At 33.7% G+C, this 21477-nt stretch overlaps 2 protein-coding genes across 3 annotated transcripts in view; both read right to left on the bottom strand.

The window, feature by feature from the left end:
* Window positions 1-259: 259 nt before the first annotated feature.
* Window positions 260-10843, bottom strand: LOC148848068 (serine/threonine-protein kinase 54-like). Its single transcript, XM_088949746.1, has 6 exons — window positions 9091-10843; window positions 2605-2726; window positions 2301-2497; window positions 2039-2213; window positions 1602-1736; window positions 260-644 (listed from the first exon to the last, which is right to left on the bottom strand). The coding sequence occupies exons 1-6, from the start codon at window positions 9416-9418 to the stop codon at window positions 435-437; spliced, it is 1167 nt and encodes a 388-aa protein (XP_088805872.1). The 5' UTR covers window positions 9419-10843; the 3' UTR covers window positions 260-434.
* Window positions 10844-18931: 8088 nt separating this feature from the next.
* Window positions 18932-21477, bottom strand: part of MCCA (methylcrotonyl-CoA carboxylase alpha chain) — a 44054-nt gene continuing 41508 nt past the window's right edge. For both annotated transcript variants that reach the window (XM_088951074.1, XM_088951075.1), the window contains 3 exons: window positions 20694-20936; window positions 20510-20605; window positions 18932-19272 (listed from right to left, as the gene is read on the bottom strand). In XM_088951074.1, coding sequence (XP_088807200.1) covers window positions 19264-19272; window positions 20510-20605; window positions 20694-20936 — 348 coding nt within the window. In that variant the 3' untranslated portion in view covers window positions 18932-19263. The remainder of the gene's footprint in view (window positions 19273-20509; window positions 20606-20693; window positions 20937-21477) is intronic.

Raw genomic sequence — 21477 nt, 5'->3', positions numbered from 1 at the left:
TGAATGAATATTTTTGGGTGCATTTGGATCAATACACCTACAAATGTTGATTATTTAAAATGCCCCCGAGTTGCTAACTTGGCCAATCATGGCGTTTCAACACCATGTTTTTTATTGCCCAAGCTTCAACAGCAAATCCACACTCCTGTATATTATATTCAGATGCATGGGAGGTTATATGATAAACAACAATTTAATGGTCTATAAAACATATATACCATTTGATATTAACGTTAGAAAGCTTTGGAAAGATTATATATTGCAGGAAAAAAAAAACATTCAATAAATCTTTGCTTGTGCTGTGGTCAATATACAACAAAAAGGCCAATTGCCAGTCAATAATCTCACAACCGACTGGGCAAGTTTGCTAAAACATTTATAGACATACCTTGGAATTCATTTCATCAATAAACACAATGGAAAAGGGAAGAATATCAAGGACCACGAGCTGCGCTAAAACAAAAACAGCCATGGGGAACCTGGTCCTCTGGTATCATGCCGCCTCCTCTGCTTGTGTCAACTGCTTCCAACAATCTCACCACCTCATCCATCTCAGGCCTTCTATCTGCATTTGCATCCCAGCATTTACGCATGATATTTGCAAATGAGTTAGGACAACATCTAGGTATTTCTGGTCGCAAATTCTGTCAAAAATCACAAGTAAAGCTCACATCAACATCAATAATTTCAAGTAACACCAACCTACAATTGTAATTAGACAAAGGCATGCATTCTAATTATATAAACTTTATTTTTTTTTTATTTAGAACACATAAGTCTCCATGTTGCAATTGCAAAAATAACAAACCTTATACGCATCATAAAAGACTGCAATTTGACCAAGGGAAATCAATTTAACATAAATTTATGTTAAAAATTGCTAGGAGCCGATAATAGATTTTGCCACTCTAATAAATATAGGAATAGATGACATGCATAGGCTGTTGATAACAATAAGACACTGTTTTTGAAGATTAAGTTGTGCATTTGACCTGTGATATTATACATATAAGAAACTTGGAATAATATAGATGAATTGTAGAAAGCAATTATAATACATAATCTTAAGGCTGCAAATGGATCAGACCAAATTGGGTAATATCTAGATCCAAATTTGATTCATTAATATTCGGATTGCAATTGGATAATGGATAGCATTAATGAATTAAACTAAAATGGGAAAAAAATTGAAAACTTGTATGAATCTTGAACCTATGACTATTTAGTAAAATACATCATTGAAACCAATTTTACTAACAAATAAAATATAAGTTTTTTAAGTATATATAAATATATATATATAAATCAAACCAGAGGATGGAATTCAGACCACCCTTGACTGGATTGAATTTGACAACTTGTCATCTTAAACAGTTGGAACTACCAGAATTTACCCATAGCAATTAATAAGTGCTGACAAAAAGCATTTATATGGTCCACATAACAAATTGGTCAACAAGGAAATTGAAGCATATCACCAGCATCAAAATGTTCAACTTCTGAAACACTGAAAACCATCTATAAAAAGAAATATCGGATGACAGAATGTGAAATAACAGGCAATACAAACATGCCAGATACCACTAGCAATTTTCTACTACCTGTCGTACAACTGCAGATGAGACTTCAGAAAAGCTAAGATCAGCATATGGCATGTCGCAACAGTAGATTTCCCATAAACATATGCCAAAACTGTAGACATCACATTTTCTATTGTAAGGCTTACCATCAAGGACCTGCAAAGAGTGTTGTTAGTAATTTTTCAAGTCAAAGAAAATAATTGTAGAAAATAACAAAGAAAGAACACAGTTCTTCCAGGTTCAAGTACTCTAGTTACAAATTCGGAAAAAAAAAAGTACTCTAGTAGTAAATATAGTTTACTACAAACTATTTGCCATATTCATTAGACATCTTCTAAGGTTAACAACTTATCCTTTTAATTTTTAGATAAATGAACTCAACTATCATTGAAGATGACCCAAATAATCTAAAATTTTATTTCATAAATGTCTAAATATCTACAAAAAAGTGAGGATACCTCTGGGGCCATGTAGCCAAGAGTACCAGTTTCACCAGTCATGTCCCTTGGATTTTGAGCTTCAACACGAGCAACCCCAAAGTCCGCAATTTTTAAATTTCTATGAAAATCTAGCAACATATTTTCAGTTTTGACATCACGATGCACAATCTTCTTTGAATGTAGATAACTTAAACTGCAAATTAGAAGAAAACTGATTATTCATTTATCAAAAAATCCATGGTACAAACTTTTCAACTCAACCATAAGAGAGGTTACTCACCCTCTAGAAAGGTCCAAAGCAAGTTGTATCACAATTTTATATGCAAGTTTTTTCCGTCTGTTTCTTATCAAAAATTGCTTTAGTGTCCCACCTGGAAGATATTCCACAACCACACAACATGCTCGAGAAGGAAAAGAACTCTGACCCTCACTTGAAGGAATCCTAAGATTTGAGGTTCCCATTGAAGCTCCAACAAACTACAACAAAGAAGATACATACAAGTTACAAGATGACCTTAGAGGTTTTAATATGATTAACAAAAAATAAATTATACCTTGCACTTTTTTTGGAAACTATTTCATACCTTCGTAATATTGGGATGATCAAGCTTATTCCAAACAGCAACCTCTTGCCGAAATGATGCCCGAAGAGCAGCAGTTTCTGCACTAGTGGCAAAACCATCCTCTCCCCAATCCAATACCTTCACTATAATATTGAAAATAATATTGTATTGTGAGATTTTAATTGGGACTTAGATTCGTTTCATAAATAACAGTAAATAACCCATTCAAAGTGCTAAATGTTTATAGTTTATACGAGTGGATGGAATAATATTTTATCATTATGCCTTAATAAAGCCACCTCTCATTCTCTCAACAGAATAACACAGATAGTATATTGTATATAAATATTGAAAGGTAATGTAAACCAACAACTTCAAAGCAACCGACTAGTAAAGCCAACAATTAAATATCAAGTGAAGATACTGGCTACATGATAACATCAGCAAAATGAAATAAACAAAAGGCATAGGTCTTGGGCATGGTCTCTTAGTGTATGCCAAACAAAGACCCTCCTCCAAAAATGATGTTTGAAGAGTCATGCCCACATTCTAAAAATAAATATTCAACCTAACCATCTGCTTCATTATAGTATGAAACATAATACCATGTAAAGAGTGCAGTTAGATGAATGAGTTGGTACTGTTGTGAATTAAACCACAAAAGTTTAAGCATCAATACTAATATTAATAATCTAACTAATTATCTAGTAACTTCCAACTAAAATAAGGCAACCCACTATCATTTCAGTTAACACCAAGGCATTAAATTTTGGTTTTTCTTTTTCAATTGGGTTTCAACTAAGAGACCAAGTTCTATTCAAAATTTCTCTGAATTTCAATAATCTGTACATAAACAAGAATTATGATATTAGCTGTTACAACTCCTAGAATTGGGATTGGAGTTGAACCCTATATAATCTTCTCTAGTTGCAACCCTTGCAGCTCCTACTCTCCATGTAAAAATAGTGGTCTCATGGAGTCAGGGGCCCAAAATTGATAAGGATAGACATCCCTGATTACGGCAACAGGAATGAGATATAATTATTTGCAAATGCTCCGCCCATCAAAAAATAGTAAGGGGTTCATAATATGAAGTTGGCATACTCCAATCCACCAATTTCTGAACATTGCTCACCTATCATGTTAAAAAACACTAAACTATTTTTCAATCCAAAGGTTTTTAAAAAAGGTTATCAGATTTAACCAAGTTTCCCTTCAATTGTTAGAAAAAAAATATATATTGATAATTATTTTCTCTTGTATGCATTTCAAAATTGCATCTTGTAAAATTATGTTCTTTATAACCAATAGTAATGTTACTAATATATGAGTCCGGGTCTGATGAAACAAAAATGCTGTATACAACACCCAACAACTGCATATCAAGAACATCTCTTATGTCATTCGTGCAGAGATGTTCCCAATGTACAGTTGTAGTGCCTTGTGCACAGGATTTGGCCAATATTTTGTGGTCAAGAACTCCTACTATACTTTTTTTTTTATAAATATATACTTCCCTAGATTTTAGGATAGAAGAAAAATACTTAACAGGGAAAAATATTTTAGAAACCATCTTTAATGAAATAAAAGTGTCTTAAAAATCTAGGAAAAAAGAGCTTAAGGTTAGGAATTAGGATATCAGGTCTCTGGAAGAGGATAATTTTATCCTGAAGGAGAGTGCATAAGTGACCAATCAGTCATCTAAATATAAGAAAATATCTTATGAAATTATAAATTTTTTTGAGAAAAGATGATGTAAATTTTATTAGATTTCAGAAATAGAAGTACAACAGAACCCCCAAGGGGAGCCCCTTGGGAATCAGACCCCCCCCCCCCCCCCGAACAAGATTACAACCCAAATAAGCTTCTTGCCCTCAACAAAGCCCCTATGGCCGAGGTATGGAGCCCTTTTGCAGCCACAAATTATAATTTTTGACGAAATTACAAATAATTCCATGAACTTCCTATGTTTAACTATATTATTGTTAATCCAGGAAAAAGTAGGAGTAGATGCACATAGTTACCAAAAAAATCAGAGAGAAGATGCACATAATAAAATGTTTCCCTTCAATCAGTAACCTATAGCATCCCCAGTGTTTTAAAAGTGCAAGGCGAGGTGCACCCCTTTTTGAAGCAAGGTGCAAAAATACAAAAAGAAAAAAATCAAAAATTACCAAAATGCCAAAAATAAAATAAAAAATGCAAAAAGATAAAAAATACTAAACATAATATTAATAAAAAATATAAACTTAAGTTTTAAAATAAATGTATGAAAAAACCTATTACCTAAAATTAAAATACATAAACATAACATGTAAAGTGAATTCAAATGAAAATTTGAAAATAAAATCAAACATACAAAACATCTTTAAGCATGTAAAACCCACAATCTTTTTATTTCCTCAATTGCAGTACTTCAAATAGTTAATGTGATGTAAAATGTCTTGTATTCCTAATTCTACGAGCCATGTTTGCACCAAGTCCCTCGAGGCAAGTGCAAACAAGTCCATGTTACCGCCTATTTGCTAATGTTGTTCATTTACTCATCCTAATTAAATATCTTCTTAAAAGGCAATTAAAATTTAAAACCTTTTCTTTGTATAGGGATAAAAACTTTTTAAGACCCTAACATGGACTTCTTTGGGCTTGCCTCGAGGGACTTGGCTGGGTGTCCGGGGGGCAGAACCCACAGCCCGTCTGCTAAGTTCAGAAAAGAACAAAAAGCACAAATAATAAAAAAGTGCACACCTGGGCTGAAGTGGAAGGCACACTATGCGCCCGCCTAGGAGCACCATGCGTGCACCTTTTGAAAGTGTTGCACCTAGGGCCTAGGCAAGACACATACCTTAAAATGAGCGTTGCCTGAGGTGTGCCTTTTCAATCACTAAGTATCTTAATGTCATGTATAACAAACCAGATGGAACCACTGACGCATAAATGTAAATTGATAAGAAACAGCCAACCAAGTACAATCATAACCAGCCTTATGCTCACTCCACCATTTTCTTTATCATCTCTCACTTTCACCTGCTTCTGAACTGCCAATTCTACTCTAAAATTCAAATTGCTTTCCTTATGCAAAAACTTAACCCCTTCTATTGTCATAAAGAAGTTCCTAATAATGTCCTTTCAGCTACATTTGTAATTTTGAATTTCTCATTGCCATGAAACAACTCCAAATTGTATTTTCTTAAGAAAAGTGAATTGAAGTGAAATAAAGTGCCCGTTTTCTCAAAAGATAAAAACAAAGGTTGTGCAATTATCTTAAAAAATTTAGTGGGACTTCCATAAATGTTTCTCTCATATAGAGTTCCCTCTAGAAAACATAGAAAATTAGAATACTATTTTCAGAGAAAACATAGTACCACCTGCAGATATCCTTTCTTTTTCAAGCTTTATGCTTTAGAATCTAGGTTGGACCCTCAACAGTCCGGTTAATTTAAAATTTTCTAATTCCTTTTTGTTGACAATCAAATGACTTTATGAAATGGTAAAATTCCTTCATTTTTTTATTTTATTTTAGTTTTTATTACAGCTATGAAGCACCCAGCCAGACATGAAATTACTTCACAAAGGGTTTTAAGATGTCAAAATGCAAAAAAAAAAATTCTAAAAACTTAGGTTCTAAACCATATAGAATAGTGGTCCAAAACCAAAACTTGAATCTTTGGTTTTGTACCAAACAAAATTTCTAACAACTAGAACCAATTTTCTTCTACCTAGGAAAATAACGGAATAAACAAAACATGTAATGTTACATCATCATCATGTAAGCCTTCTCCCAACTATATGGGGGATAAGGTTTTAATGATGATGTTAAATACAGAAGAGAATAGAATATTAGCATGCCTTTTTTATTCTTGTAAATAATTTTAAAGATGCTATATGTGCAAAAGAAAGAGATATTGAAGAAGAATTGACAAATGAACTATTAGTGGGAGAGTCTTTTCCAAAGAAGAAGAGGTACAATGAAAATTTTCCCAAGGTATGATTGGCATAGGGCTGCAAACAAGTTGGATCCGATCCGATTCGAATCCGATATCGATCCATTAAGAGGCGGATTCGGATATCCCTCTTGATCCTACAAATCGGATTGGATCAGAAAAGCCAATCTGTTAACCTAACGGATCAAATTCGGATATTGGTTGATCCTATCCGTTGTGACCCGATCCAATCCGTTAATTATGAAATATATATTCTATATATTATTTATATAATTATATATTATATATTTTAATATATTATTATATTATATAAATTATATAATATATTATTTATATTACATAATATAAATATAAATATAATATGATATTTATAAATATAATATAAATATTATTACATTCAAATTCGAATTCGAATCATGCTTTTGAAAATCCGACGGATCCTTATCGGATTCGGATCAGTCGGATTTTCTTAATGGATTGGATCAGATGTGCCCTTACCAAATCCAATCCAATCCATTTGCAGCCCTAGATTGGCAATTTCAGAGGCAAATCAGTATAGAGTGGAATTTCTAATAACTGGCAGAAATGGGAATTTAGAGAGAATTATGGGGTCAAAGATAAGAAATAGACCACATATCACAAAAGCAAACAAAACTTAAAATCATAATTCAAGGAGGTTCTACATGTCTATGTGGCAAAAGAATCAAAAAGAGAATAATAGAAAACCATGAAATGAAAAATGCTCCACTGTTGCACCATAGTCTTGGTACTAGCACCACTTTTGGTGATACACACACCCATAAATATTGCATGCAAGCATAATGGATTGCCTCCACAATATGAAACCCATGCTATAGAACGACAATATATGCTGAATTGGTTTTCCCAAGATCTTCTTATGTATAGAGCGCATCGGGCATATTGTACCGTATCATATCTTTAGGGGTCCAATACCCCTGTTTGCACGTGTTTTTGGGAACCCTTTTTTAATGAATAATATATACAAAAAATATGTATAAAACCGAAATTTGGAAAAGAAAAAACATAAAAAGTGCATGGCTTAAAGTACTGACACACCTCTGCCAATACACAGCAGTGTATCGATACTTTGAACCATGTCTAGGACAGATTATGAAATAAAACAACATGCATGACTCCTTTTCTGAAAGAAGACACTATATAGTATAAAACAATGGAACAAAATCCACAGATTGTCATGTAAATACAAATATGAAAGTTCAGTAAATTCAGAGTTCCAAAATTCATCTCCGATATCTCCACTAGGAGTTAGTGTCCAATATTCTATAACAGGTAAATACGCAAAGAGTAGTTGCCATTAGGAGCATTAACTATTAGGTATTCTACAGTCATGAAAAAAATTATACATTAGAAAAGTGTGACTAATTTTCCTCACATTCATAAGGAGCATAAAAATTAGGCTTGAGCCATGCAAAAGTTAAGTAAGAAGGTATAACTTTTCTTTCAGTCTTTATACATTAGAAAGCTGACTAATTTTGGATGCAGAACGCAGGGAAATATGTGTTGTGTGTGCGTACACACACACACAATTACACAAACCCAAGACTACATAAAAGACATCATATTCAAGCCTATGATAAAGAAGAATACAATACAATAGGACCAGGAATCAAGGTGCATTTTTCAACAAGTGGATCATCACTATGGGTCTGTGGGGCCAAATGAGTGCTGGCTAGGGAGAAATTACACCATACAAAGGCAACATCTTATACATATATTCCATGCATAACTTACCAGTTCACCACACACATAAAGGTGCCTCTCATTCCTTGCATCATCTAATCAATGTAAGATTCAATTTGCTTTTTTTTTTCAATATTTTTTGCTGTCTACCTCAGATTCTATACAAGAAAATCCTATTCCAGGAGCTAGACAAAAGTTTATATCTCTTTTCTGTAAAGTTCTTTACTCTATGCATTGACTAGCCCTTATTAAACACATTCATACACAAGGAAATTTGTCTAACTGATCCACAACATTTGGACTCAGACTTTGTTGATTTTCTCACTTTAACTGATCTAAGACTTTGTTAATCAATTAATTGGCGAATTAACTATTGAATTCATTTCAAAACCTTCTCTGCTACAGATGAGTTGAGGACAACTAATATATATAGGCAAGAACCAGGATGGTTCTCTTGATAGATATTGTATAGATGCTTCTTCTACTAAGAACAGGTTGTCAATGAAACCTTCCAGTTCATATTGACATGAGCCAGACAAGGCTCTCCAAATAATGTAGTATAGATATTAATAGAACTTTCTTCCCAACAACTATATGGATTTTTTTAATTGAAGAGAGTTATAACCAAAACAGTAATCAAATCTTGGAAACTAAATGAAGAACAAGCTATGAAGGTTCAAAATCATAATTTTGTTTTTGATAAATAGGTTCAAAATCATAAATATAGACAGTGAGAAAACAGATAAACAAGACTAGTACAAAATCTAACACCAGGACTAAATTTTCTCCAGGTTCATGCAAAATCCAACTAGGATGTGATGAATAATGACAATAATGTTACCTGCAACATCTTGCCCATCATAAACACCTCGAAAAACAGTACCATAAGTCCCATGAGCAATAACGTTTCTTATGTCCAGTTTAGAGAGATCAATTTCCCACTCTTCCTTTGTCCTTGGGGGCTCCTTATTTCTTGACCAGACCATGCTCAGGTGCTTCTCCAGCTGGACATCCAAGGCCTTCAAATCAATCTTATCTGCTCTGAAAAACATATCATTGCTACTCATGCTTCCCACCCCCCTCACTTTTGGACGCAAGGCTCCCTCTCCAACATCAAAATTCTCAGCTGCTCCAGCACTTCTACCTTCCTCACCGTTCCTTGAACCCATTTTTGTGAATCCTGAAGAAAATTTCAGAAGCCCAGAAAAAGGATACCGGGAAAAACCACAAACACTAGAGAAAACCTCAAACCAGCTAAAAAGGCTCAATCAATTGCAAGCAAATTGGCAAAACTCAATCCAATTATAATCAATAAAGACCTAATCAACAAAAATTCTCATTGTGCTGGCATCATTACAATCGTTGACGTAGAAATTCCCTGCAAAGAGTGCCAAAATCAGAGAAATGAGACCAGAAAGGGAAGACAATTTAATGGGAAAGACCACCTGTGCCTCTCAATTCCTAGTTAAAACCGACCACCAGCTTTTTAACTGGATCAAGCACCAATCAATTTTTTTTCTTCTCTATTCTGTGGAAGAAAAAAAGAATCCACAAAAGATGCAATAAACCCCGAATTTGCAATCCCAGTCCAGTTCCAATTTCCTCCTGTATCGACCTAGAACACCAAACTAATAATTATAAACACAAAAAGAATAAATAAAATCAAAACCACTAGAAAAGGAATTGATCTAATAAACCCTGAATATCCTAATTCCAACTCCACGATATTGACTTAAGACCCAGCAAACAATTCTAACCACTAGTGAGTTTTTCCCTTGAAAAAAAAAAAAAAGAAAGAAACTAAACCAGCACGCCAAGGAGAAAAAAAATATATAACGGCCTTTATCAGCTCAAAATTGCTAAATTCATTGTCAGCTATACTCCCTTCTTTCTAACTTAAAAATTCCCACCACTAACCTGTAACGACTCAGAACAAAAAAGATAAAAATTTTAAAGTAAAAGTGAACAGCCCACCACCCACGGCAATTAAACCCAACAAAATTCCAAACGAAAAAAGGCTCGAATTCAAAGACCAAAAAAAACCGCCAAATGAGGAAAAGCAAACCAACGGGATGAAAATAGATAGATAGCTAAAGGAAAAGAAAGCGGCTGCGTTGATAAAGAGGGGGGGATGATAGAGGGAAGGCGAGAGCGAGAGAGACGGAATGGTTGACCAAAATTGAAAGAATGGGTGGTTAAAGCCTCAAGTCGAGTGGCTTTTGTCAGATGGAAAACGCAGTTGTAGACAGTAGAGCCCATGACATCATTATCGACATCAGCGGCTCAATCTATTGCGACCGAAAGTAGGGTTCCATTGGAAGAGATTTAAAGCAAAAGCAAATAATATATATTTATTTATGGAAATTAAAATAATTAAAAAAAAAAAAAGAGGAGAAGAAACAGAAGAAGAGCCGGATTAAGAAAATGAAAGAAAGAAGAAGAAGAAGAAGAAGAAGAAGAAGAAGAAAAGAAAGAAGAGATGAGAGATGAGAGTTGAGAAAACCGCAGCAATCAAAACCTAAAATCAGACAGCAGGAAAGAGGGCGTACTGCGTACAAGTGCAAAACTCTCTTCCCAGTTCCCTCCCTCTCCTTTTAACGAATTTACCGGTTCATTAAAAGAATTCTTTAAAGGACTAAACTGCCCTCCTTGTGACAAAAGTACTCTTTATCCTTTTATTTATTTGCCTTCACATGAGGTGGAGATTGCCTTAGAATTTCCAGATTTTATCAAAAATCAATGTGGGGAATAATAGAACCACATCACGCTAGGAATGTCTGGTGATATCCACACAAGTGGACCATATAACTATCGATCTATTCTATTACCATATAACTGAAGCAAAAAACAAAAATCTATTACCATATAAAAGCGGATACGTCTACCCCTCATGCAATTAAATCAAAATATCATGTATCAAATATTGTTAAACCAATATCCAAAAACAATTACTGTATAAAATGGATATCTGATTTTATTATATTATCCCGGTTTGGAATCGGTTCCACCCGGTTTCTGAATTGTTCGAACCATCGTTAATTCGAACAAATTGATCGTTCGGCCCCAGGACCATACAAGTAATTGGTTCCATTTCACCTTCAACCCTGTCCTTGGTCAAAAACCATTGATTTGGTTAATGACCTTGTATTTTTTCAGTTGAAATTAGTCATCAGTTTGAACTTTCGACTAAAAAATCGATGGTCAAAATGGTTCTAGTTTTGAGTTGGTTTTTAAAACTTTGTATACTTTTATAATAGACCCTAATTGTCTTATGAACTGATTGATTTGGTTCTAGGTTTAAAATTATAGACCTTAATGGGCCCAATTTGGTTCCAGATCCGGGTCCTTAGTATTTATTGTGAGATCGGTTTAGGTTCCACCTAGACCTGACCCATTATCAACCCCAGACTATACAGATTATGAAAGTTAAATTTAAATACCATATATCTTATATGGTTAATAACCTAATATCTGCACAAATGTGTATAGCACATTAGCACGTGATTTTACAATAATTGTTCTAATATAGGATTCAATTCAACTATGATATTAGAAAGAGATGGTACCGGAAAAACTTACATCCAATTCATGAGTTGATCAATCACATGGTATTCATCACAATTCATGAGGTGTTTTAATTGTCAAAGCTCTTTGGTACCATGCCTTATCATAGATTTTTGGTTTTTTATATCATATATCTAATATATAAGTGGTTAATCCCACTTTCATACAAAATCTTTCTTCCTCAGCAATATATTTACTCACTCTAAAAAAAAATAAAAAGAGTATGAGCTTTTACCTCCATTCTCAAAAAAGATTAATGGTAGTTGACTTTACTAAAAAACAAAAATTCATTTCAAATAATGTAAGATCCATAAAATAGATTATTATTTAGAAATAAAATATAATTCGATCTCTAAATTATATAACAAATTTATATATAAAAAAATATCAAATGAAATAATAACATAAATCTACAACATAAAAAATGGTTGTCTAACAAAGTTTACCAAAATACATAAATAAAAAATTACCAAAATACTGTCCCGGTACTTAGTATTGGGGTTTATTCTCTACTTACACATTAGAGGGGATGAAGGGGTGGAATAAAACAGAGTGCATGCAAGGTCCATGCCTATGGTTATGCAAATATGATCTTATGTCTCATATTCAATAGCAGTGCAACTTGGCAATCTTAGGTTGAAAATTTGTTAAAAGTTTAATGGCGCGTAGTGTAAATGCTTTAATTTGGGTAACTAACTTGCACCACTGGATTCGAAGGGACACTAAGGCTCCACTACGACCATCCTGAGACCTTACCAATTAGTTGGTTAGCACTTTGGGCGATCTAAGCTTTTGGGTCATTAGATACAAGTATTCTTGAGGGATAAATTAAGTTTAGCCAGGTTTATATTATCTATGGGGATGTTTGAAACCGTGGTTGTTTAAAAAAAAAAACGGTGTCACATTGGATTTATATAGGTGTTTCAGCAAACGCCCATGTATCTTATTGTTTGGTTTAGTCGATTATTAAAAAATTGGGATTCCACCGATGCATGAAATGATAATTTGACGTTTCATGCATTGGTGAACCGTTTTCCTTAATGGTTGACTAATGTGTATCCTATGTGGTGCTTACCTGTCAGTACATACATGAAAAATAGTGATGAAAATCACCTTACCAAACAGCATAGTGTTACTCACTGCCTATGTGGCAAAAGCGTTTTTTTTTTTTTTTGTGTGTGTGAAAAATGGGTCTGGGAAGCATGGGCATTTTTTCTTGAAAATTGGTCCCAAAAAGCGCTCATACTTCCAAACACCATGTATATTATTATAAAGCATTTTTAACCCACCGTTGACCTAATTGGTTGAATAGCTCAAATTATCACTCGGAGAAGATTTCAGGTCCAGTTCGAGTAAAACCCAGAGAAATGTCAAACCTTACTAAATTTGTTAAAAAACATCTGACCTAGATGGTTGGACTGTTGACCCGGTCAACCTAGTGATCAGGTTGTAGGTTGCATAATAATTGTGTATGCAAACTTTGGGAGGCCATAACTTTGCACTCTGATATTTGATTGAAGTGGTTTTTTATTTTGGGTAACTTTTCAAGATGTATGTGTCCCAAGGTATCGTAGGTGTCTTGCCCCTCTATTTTTGTGGAAAAAACAATTTTTTATATTTTTTATAAATAAAAATTTAAAAACATAAATTAAATATACAATAATACATATATCATATTCAAAATATAATTATACATTATTTATTGATAGTATTTGTACACACACACACTTAAAATACATACGCGTTGACATGGCACAATCTGAACTGTTTGACCTGGCCGGTCGAACCTAGGAATGACAATAGGGTGGGTTCAGGGCAGGGATCATATTCCCCATCCCCGACCCCAATTCTGAAATTAACCCCCATCGAGGATAAAATTTGTCTTCCATCCCCGATCCCTGACAGGGATGGGTTCCCCATAGGCAAGGTTCAAAGTATCGACACATATCAGCCCGTATCATGCTGATGGCTTCCCGATACACCCCTACAGGGGTTGTATCAAGTCAGCCACTAGTTCAAAGGGTAGCTAGGCCTTAAACCGGCCCATCTGAACCGATTTTGAAAAAAAAAAAGTAAAATATATAAAAAAAAGCATCGACATAGGCCGATACACCTTACTGACATATGAGCCTGTGCCAATATTTAGAACCTTGCCTGTAAGGACTCGAATCCTTGAAATTCTTTTACATAACAGTTTTTTTAAATAAATTTACTTAAAATAAATAAAAAATTTAAATTATAAATAATGTTTTAAATATCATATATATATATATATATATATATATATATATATATATATATATATATATATATATATATATATATATATATATATATATATAGTATGTATGTATATATGTGTGTGTGTATAATCGGGAGCAGGGACCTCAATCCCCATCCCCTGACCCCGATTGAGGATTCCTATTAATCCCCATACCTATCCCTGCCCCCACAAAAACAATCTCCATCCTTGACCCCACCGAGAAGGGGAAATTGCCGCCCCTAGTCGAACCGATGACTACAACTTGAAGGCAAAAATAGTTTGGCCTCCGAGTCGTTTTTAAAACATTGTTCTAAAGTACATACTTGCCTTGATATTAATGAAGATCATAAAACTTAAATTTGAAAATATATCATTAAAATATGTTTACCTTTACTTGCACACATGCATAAATATCCTAACATAAATATCATATAATATAAATTATTATATCATTAAAAATAATATATTTAATGATAAAGGCCCAAAAGTTGGCCTATATATATATGTATATATGTATTATTTATTTTATTTATGTTTATATTACATTTTTTATAATTTTTATAAGAAAGTATATATAAATATGATGAAAATAATTAAAGAAAATACTTAGATTTTTTTTTTATATAAACTATTATATTATTTATAATTTTCAAAAATTAAATTGGATCAAATCATATTCGATATCCGATATACATGGTGTTTGGAAGGGCACAATCGTCGAGGCTGACCGTTGATGCGCTAGAAAGGGAAAATGTTAATAATTAATCCTAAAAAGAGGAAATAATAAAAATCAAACTTGTCGAATTTTCGGAGTCACCCATGATATTGCATTGAAGGCCAATATTCCTACCACTCTTTTTGGATGTTGGAACCCTATGAACTATGATAGAAAATCCGACACGACACAAATGACAAAAAGGAGGGAATAGGTGATAGAAAATGCTATGTATTAATCAATCAGTACCATACCGAAATGGTATGGTACCTAAATAAACTTACAACCACTGAATTGAAGTTTTTCCAGGTTGTATACCTTAGATGCCATAGAAATTTATGTAGGAGAAGGGCTGCCCATGTATTAATCAATCAATGCCATTCATTTGGACCGGATATATATATATATATATAAAGTTATAAGTTTTTTATATTATTCTCTGATTTCAATATTAAAGTCTAAACCAAAGTTCAAAGTATCAATACGAATCACAGTATATCGTATAATATGCATCTATTTTCAGGGTCATTGGTATGCTAATTAATAATTACTAAGATTTAAGGCATGTGGTTATAATTGATAATTAATATCCTCCCTAAACATGTTCAGGTTCAAAGTTAGACGGTGGGAACATTTTACATTGATCCTTTGAAATGTACAATAAGCAATTTTTTTGCACATAGATAAATTGAACCTTTTTCTTTTTTCTTTTTAAACTTAACTTTGTATCACTGATCTTCTTTTTTAAAATAAAAAATTAAAAAAAGTAAGAATATATACACAGTACACTGATACCCAAGGTGTTGGTATCCACTGTATCCATATTTTGATTATTGGGAACAAGAAAGGAGTGTTAGTTTTTAACTGTAGGTCATGGATTTCCTTTTCAAAACTTCATACAAACAATTGCTAGAGCACAAGTCAAACCCTTCAATTCTCCCTCAAAGGTTGATGGTCTTATAGTTTTGCTTTTGTACAAAGGAACTGGATGTGTTGTGTCCAACCACTTCACCGTCCTACTCATTGATCCGATGGTGAGGAGGTACCAGAATAGCCCATCTTTCTTGATCGTTTAGTGTGAATGGACAAGCTGATCCCACATCACATCATATTCCTATTGTAAATCTAATGGTGATGAAGTAACGGCATGCCTTTTTCTAAGTTGTGGAATTTGTAGGGTTCAACTATGATATGGAAAAGATATGATATCAAAAATAGCTGATCAATAAATTGGAATGATAGTGAGTCAAGTGTCATTTATTAAAATTTATGAGTGGGTTTTGATTGGTCAAAACTCTTTTCATATCACATCTTTCCCGTATCATAGAATTTTTTTTTTCAGAATTTGTAATAGAAATTCAACCAAAAAGTCGTATGACCATTATAAGTAGTACTGCCAATTCAAAGTAGTTTAAATTATGGTTCAAAGTATTGATAAGGGTATAATGAAAGGCAAATTTAAAAGATGCTATAACATGCTAAAAATGCATGGATATATTAAAAATTAGGGTAAAATACAAGAACTTCCCTAGAAGTTTATGACAATCAGAAAACCTTCTTATAGTTTCATTTTAACAAATACCTCCCTTAAACTTTTGAGAAACTCAACAAAAATCTTCTTCTGTCACCTTCCCTGATGGAAAATGTTAGATTGATGCACCCATTTTTCTCAAATACCTATCTACCCTTTTATAAATTATTTTACATACAAAATGATTGAAATAACCATGTTTTAATTTGACGAAAAAATGTTAGACTGATGCACCAATTTTTTTCCAAATACCTATCTACCTTTTTATAAATTATTTTACATACAAAATGATTGAAACAACCCTATTTTAACTTGACAAAAACATTAGGAGATGAATGTTAAAGTAGGTTTTTCGTCAAATTAAAACATGGTTATTTTAGTAATTTTGTATGTAAAATAATTTATAAAAGGGTAGAATGGGCATTTGAAAAAAATGGGTGCATCAGTCTAACGTTTATCGTCTGGGAAGGTGGGGGGAATGGAGGTTTTTGTCAAGTTTCTCAAAAGTTTAGGGGGGTATTTGTTAAAATGAAACAATAGGGAAGGTTTTATGATTGTTATAAACTTCAGGGGAGGTTTCTGTGTTTTACCCTAAAAATTAAAATCGGTATAAATAATCTAAAAAAATTCATATAATTCTCAAGAATACATCTACATTCAAGGTTCAGAGTATCCAAACAACGCTTGAGTGTTTCAACTTTAAGATAATCCCCTTTTTTATTATTTTTGTATGATGTTTCAGGGTTGAGTATAATAAGAGAGGGTCTAACCATTAAACCTATAGATCTCCCCACCCCCACCCCACCATCAAAAAGAAATAAATAAATAAAACCCTCTAAACCAAATTTGGGAATGTTTGAAAAACTGATACATATCATCTGATACGCATCAAAGCTTGCAATATTTTGAACCTTATATACAACACCAAATTCAAGTTTCAAATGGTTATAAGTAAAGTATCATATAGAAGGCAGAATTTAATAATTTATATGAAGCCTGGACTACCAAAATATACTTGGAGAAACATTTGAAAATGGTGGAAGAATTATGGTGTAATTTAAATAAAGAAAAAAAACTAATTTCAATGATCAATTAATTAAATTACTCCTTAATTTTCTATTGATATAGTATTGACAAGAAAATGTTGGGTTGGATAAAGATGGCTTAAATGTTAAGCATGCGTCATTGTAACAAATTGTAATAGTATGTATAGCTTTAGTAAGAATCTTTCTTTCATATAAGTAACTTGTATTTGAATATTTATGAATATATGTTTATAATTTTTAGCTGCGCTGCTTAATAGTCAATTCAAATTTAAAATAGGTTTATACCAACTAAGTATGCCAACTGGCATATTGATAAGGTCTCTTATTGGTTGTAGCAGAGACTTGGGATCAAATCCCACCTGCACTAAAGTTGGGAGGGAGGGGTTACGGGCTACCCCTGTTGTATAGCCCTGTGGGGCAAAAGGAAACTGAACATTGATTTGTTATGGTTTAGGAAAAATCTATGATGCCAAAAAAGACATGATACGGAAAGAATTTTGACCAATCAAAACCCACTCGTGAATATTGACAAATCCACCTGATTGGTTAATAAATTTATGATACCAGTTGATTGGTCATAAATTTTTCTAATATCTTGTCTTTTCGGTATCATAGTTGAACCCATAGGGCAAATTATGATGGTAGAAAGTATGGGTTTGTAACAGTTTTTAATAGTTAAGCATCTGCCTATCGGCACCGAAACAGGGCCATTTCAATTTTCATCCAAGCCACATGCCATAGCAATAAGCCCAAAAATCATTATTTTATCAATATCTAAATGTTGGTTCAAAGTGCTCACCAGACACCAGCTGGGCAATCAGCCACTAGTACGATCGTTGTTACCTTTGCAAATCTGTGCTTTACTTTTCAAGTAAATTTGTTCTGATTTTGGAAGAAGGCATCACCATCAATCTTTTGTCAAAACAGAATATAAAAATCACACTAAGAAATGATGAAAAGAAATAACTGTTTTGATACCAAGTCTCAACTTGAATATATATATATATATATATATATATAACCCAGTGCATGGACCGTCCCAATGAGCATTGCCACCCATCACTTTCATTACTGTCATTGATGCGTCAGCACCCATGCCATCTTGTGGTGCATTTGAACTTGCACGCGCAAGTTATAGCAATGAAACCGGTTATGTTGCTAGTTTCTCCTTCAAATCTGTGGACTCCATGTAAAGGAATCCCACTTTGTAGAGTCAGCAGAATCAGCTAAGCCTACCATCCAATAATTGACTTCTTTTTTTTTTTTTTCAAAAGTCAGCTAATCAAACTTTGCTGGGGAAATAGGGAATAGTGATTATGAGTGGGTGAAGAAAGGTTTCAAACCAGGCCTTTCGTCTCACAAATTTTATTCATTAAGCTCATTATTACCTTCTTCCACTCGGCATTTCCTCCCTGGAGTGTATCAATGCAAGAACTAGACAATAATATAAAGTGATCCACTAGGCAGCAATTGAAAATGCATAGCCGGATAGCCCTATGATCCTAGTATTTTGATATTAAAGTCCATGGAAAGGTTCTTAATAGGAGGTTGCAAAACGAAAAATTAAAGGAGAAAGGTAACATATGCATCTCCAATATTGATTGACTAATTCTTTTGTTTTTACAAATTGAGAATATACAAGATTCCTTTTGATTTGCAGTAATGACAAGCTTTAAGCCATAATTTATATGGTGACACTTGGTTTCATATAAAGAAATAAAAACTACTAAAAGAAAATATCTTCATTTTTTCAAGTTATTTATCATAAGAATTTTCTTACCGAAGCAACGTAGATTGGCCCTGCTCGCTGCTACCATAAAGCAGTTCAAACTCAGAGACAAACTGAGGCCTTGTCTGAGCAGCGCTTTTCTGGACAAAGGAGCTCAGTATCACTGCTATTCGTCCTGGAACATGGAGTAAAAGTCACTTCAGCATGTGTAAAGTGCATGTGTCCCATCCACATACAGGCTACCTGCAGGTTTGCAGGGGTTGAGCCGGGATTATTCATTTCAGATGGCCACCGTAGAAACCTTAAGGCTGTGTTTGGTTTGAAGGAAAAGGTAGGGAAAGTAGGGGGTACAGGTTTCCCTACCTTTTCTTTCAAACCAAACACAGCCTAAAAGAAAAATTGGGGAGCCACTCTATTTAACATGAGCCAAACCTTGGGCCTCCTATCAACCAGATGAATATCAAGGGTGTTTTCAGAACTTAGGCAGAACATCCAGAACCCTGAAAGTTTCACCTAAACAGATTTTCAACATGAGTAAATACCCTGGCACACTAGATTTTGTGTAGTTTATTATTATTTGATAAATTTGTGATCTATTCTCCAAAGCTAAAATTTTGCATCGAAAAGACCATGAGCACAAAAGATGTCAAATGTGGAAATAACCAACCAAATAAATATGCAATAATGAAACTGGAAGAATTCTAGCCAATCAGAACCACCACCCCCGGGTGATACCAGTTCATTGGTTTCCAGTTTTTTAGGCATCATACCTTTCTAGTATCATAGTCAGACTCCTTCACAGAATGTAACCATGTAAGCACTGTGGTGAGGTTCTATTCAATCTCTTCCAAAAAAGAAGTGATTTTGTCTTTCAAAAGCTTGAACTCAATATGCATACCAGTATTTATTATCATAGAGTAAATAGTAGCACAAAAAACAAGTGCACCAAACAGTTTGTATAGATCATAAAGAAATACAATTATAGGTTTCTAATCTCGTGAACTATAATGGTTATTGTTTACTTTTTCCGTTTGTTGGCTTAAACTTTCTTTAATAGGCTTATTCTTTAATTCCATTAGTTACAAGATAAAAATGGCATATCAACATCTGCCTCCCAAAAAAAGGAAACAAAAAGAAGCTGGTGTGCCTCACCAGTTTTTAAAATTCTTTCACCTTTGTAAGAAAGAACTGGGCATTTAATATTAAACATATACCTTCAAGATCACTCCTTTTTATCTTATCTTAAATTATTAGCTAAAGACTTTTTAAGCCCATCAACATATGACACATGAGCAAAACAACTAGTAATTTTTGCTTAGATTGACCCTGCAGTATGATAATTTGCAGGCATCCTTGATAATCTCTAGTGTCTATAGTATCTTTGTTACTCCCTGATGTGCAAAGAGAGTTACCTTAATACTGAGGAGAATACTGCTGTCAAAAACCTGCTGGCCATTTTTTACTTGAAGCCCACGGACAAATCCAGCACATGGTGCCTTGACAGCATGCTGGAACAAGCAGAAAAATAATCAGGATTTCTTCTATCATAAAAATAAAATAAAAGATGTAAGACAGAAACATGCATGACTAGCATACCTCCATTTTCATTGCTTCTAAGACCAAGACAGGCTGCCCTTCCTTCACTTCCATTCCATCCTTCACCAGTAATTTTACTACTAAGCCTGCCATTGGTGCTACCACAGTCCCTCGAGGATGGGATGCTGCTTCAAAACTTTGCTTATCCAGAGAGCCTTCATCGTTTGACAGATCAAGCCCTATTCTTTGTCTAAAATGATGATGATATTTACCATGCCAAATATGGATGTGCTTAGTATACCCCTAGAGCACAACCAAAAAACTCCAAATGAGAAAAAGAGGCTAATATTTTTCTTTGGCTATATTTTTACTAAAGCAGACAATTATCAAAGAAATTTGCTACTTAGGTTGGCAAAAGGAAACTTTTGTTTTTCTTTGTTTCCATTATTTTCATTTTTGATGAGTAGTGAAGGATAAATTTAGTAGCTTGAGCTGTAGTCTACATCCTAGTGAATATTACTTGCATAAATAATTCAAAAGGAAAATCTGTTAGGACCCGAGCTTTCATAAACACTTATGCAAAACTCCCATGCCAAGCACATCGTCATGATTACAACACTCAGACTAGGATGTCAATAGGCCGGGTTCAGTACATGTTTGCCTCAACCCTAACACAACCCTCCACTGTCTCCACCCAATCCTGACCCAACCCAAGTTAAGAGACCACAGTTCCCAAACCCACCCCAACCCTATAGGGTTGAATCCGATACCAACCCAACCTGACCCAGGTAGTGCTAAGAATCAGTACAAGAGGATTTTTAACCAAGAAAAAATAAAAATTAAA

Source organism: Nelumbo lutea, chromosome 6 (assembly GCF_056320005.1).
Source record: "Nelumbo lutea isolate HS-2025 chromosome 6, American lotus-T2T, whole genome shotgun sequence".
Lineage (NCBI taxonomy): Eukaryota > Viridiplantae > Streptophyta > Magnoliopsida > Proteales > Nelumbonaceae > Nelumbo > Nelumbo lutea.
Note: the sequence above shows the minus strand (reverse complement) of the source record. Positions and strands in the feature narration are given on the sequence as shown.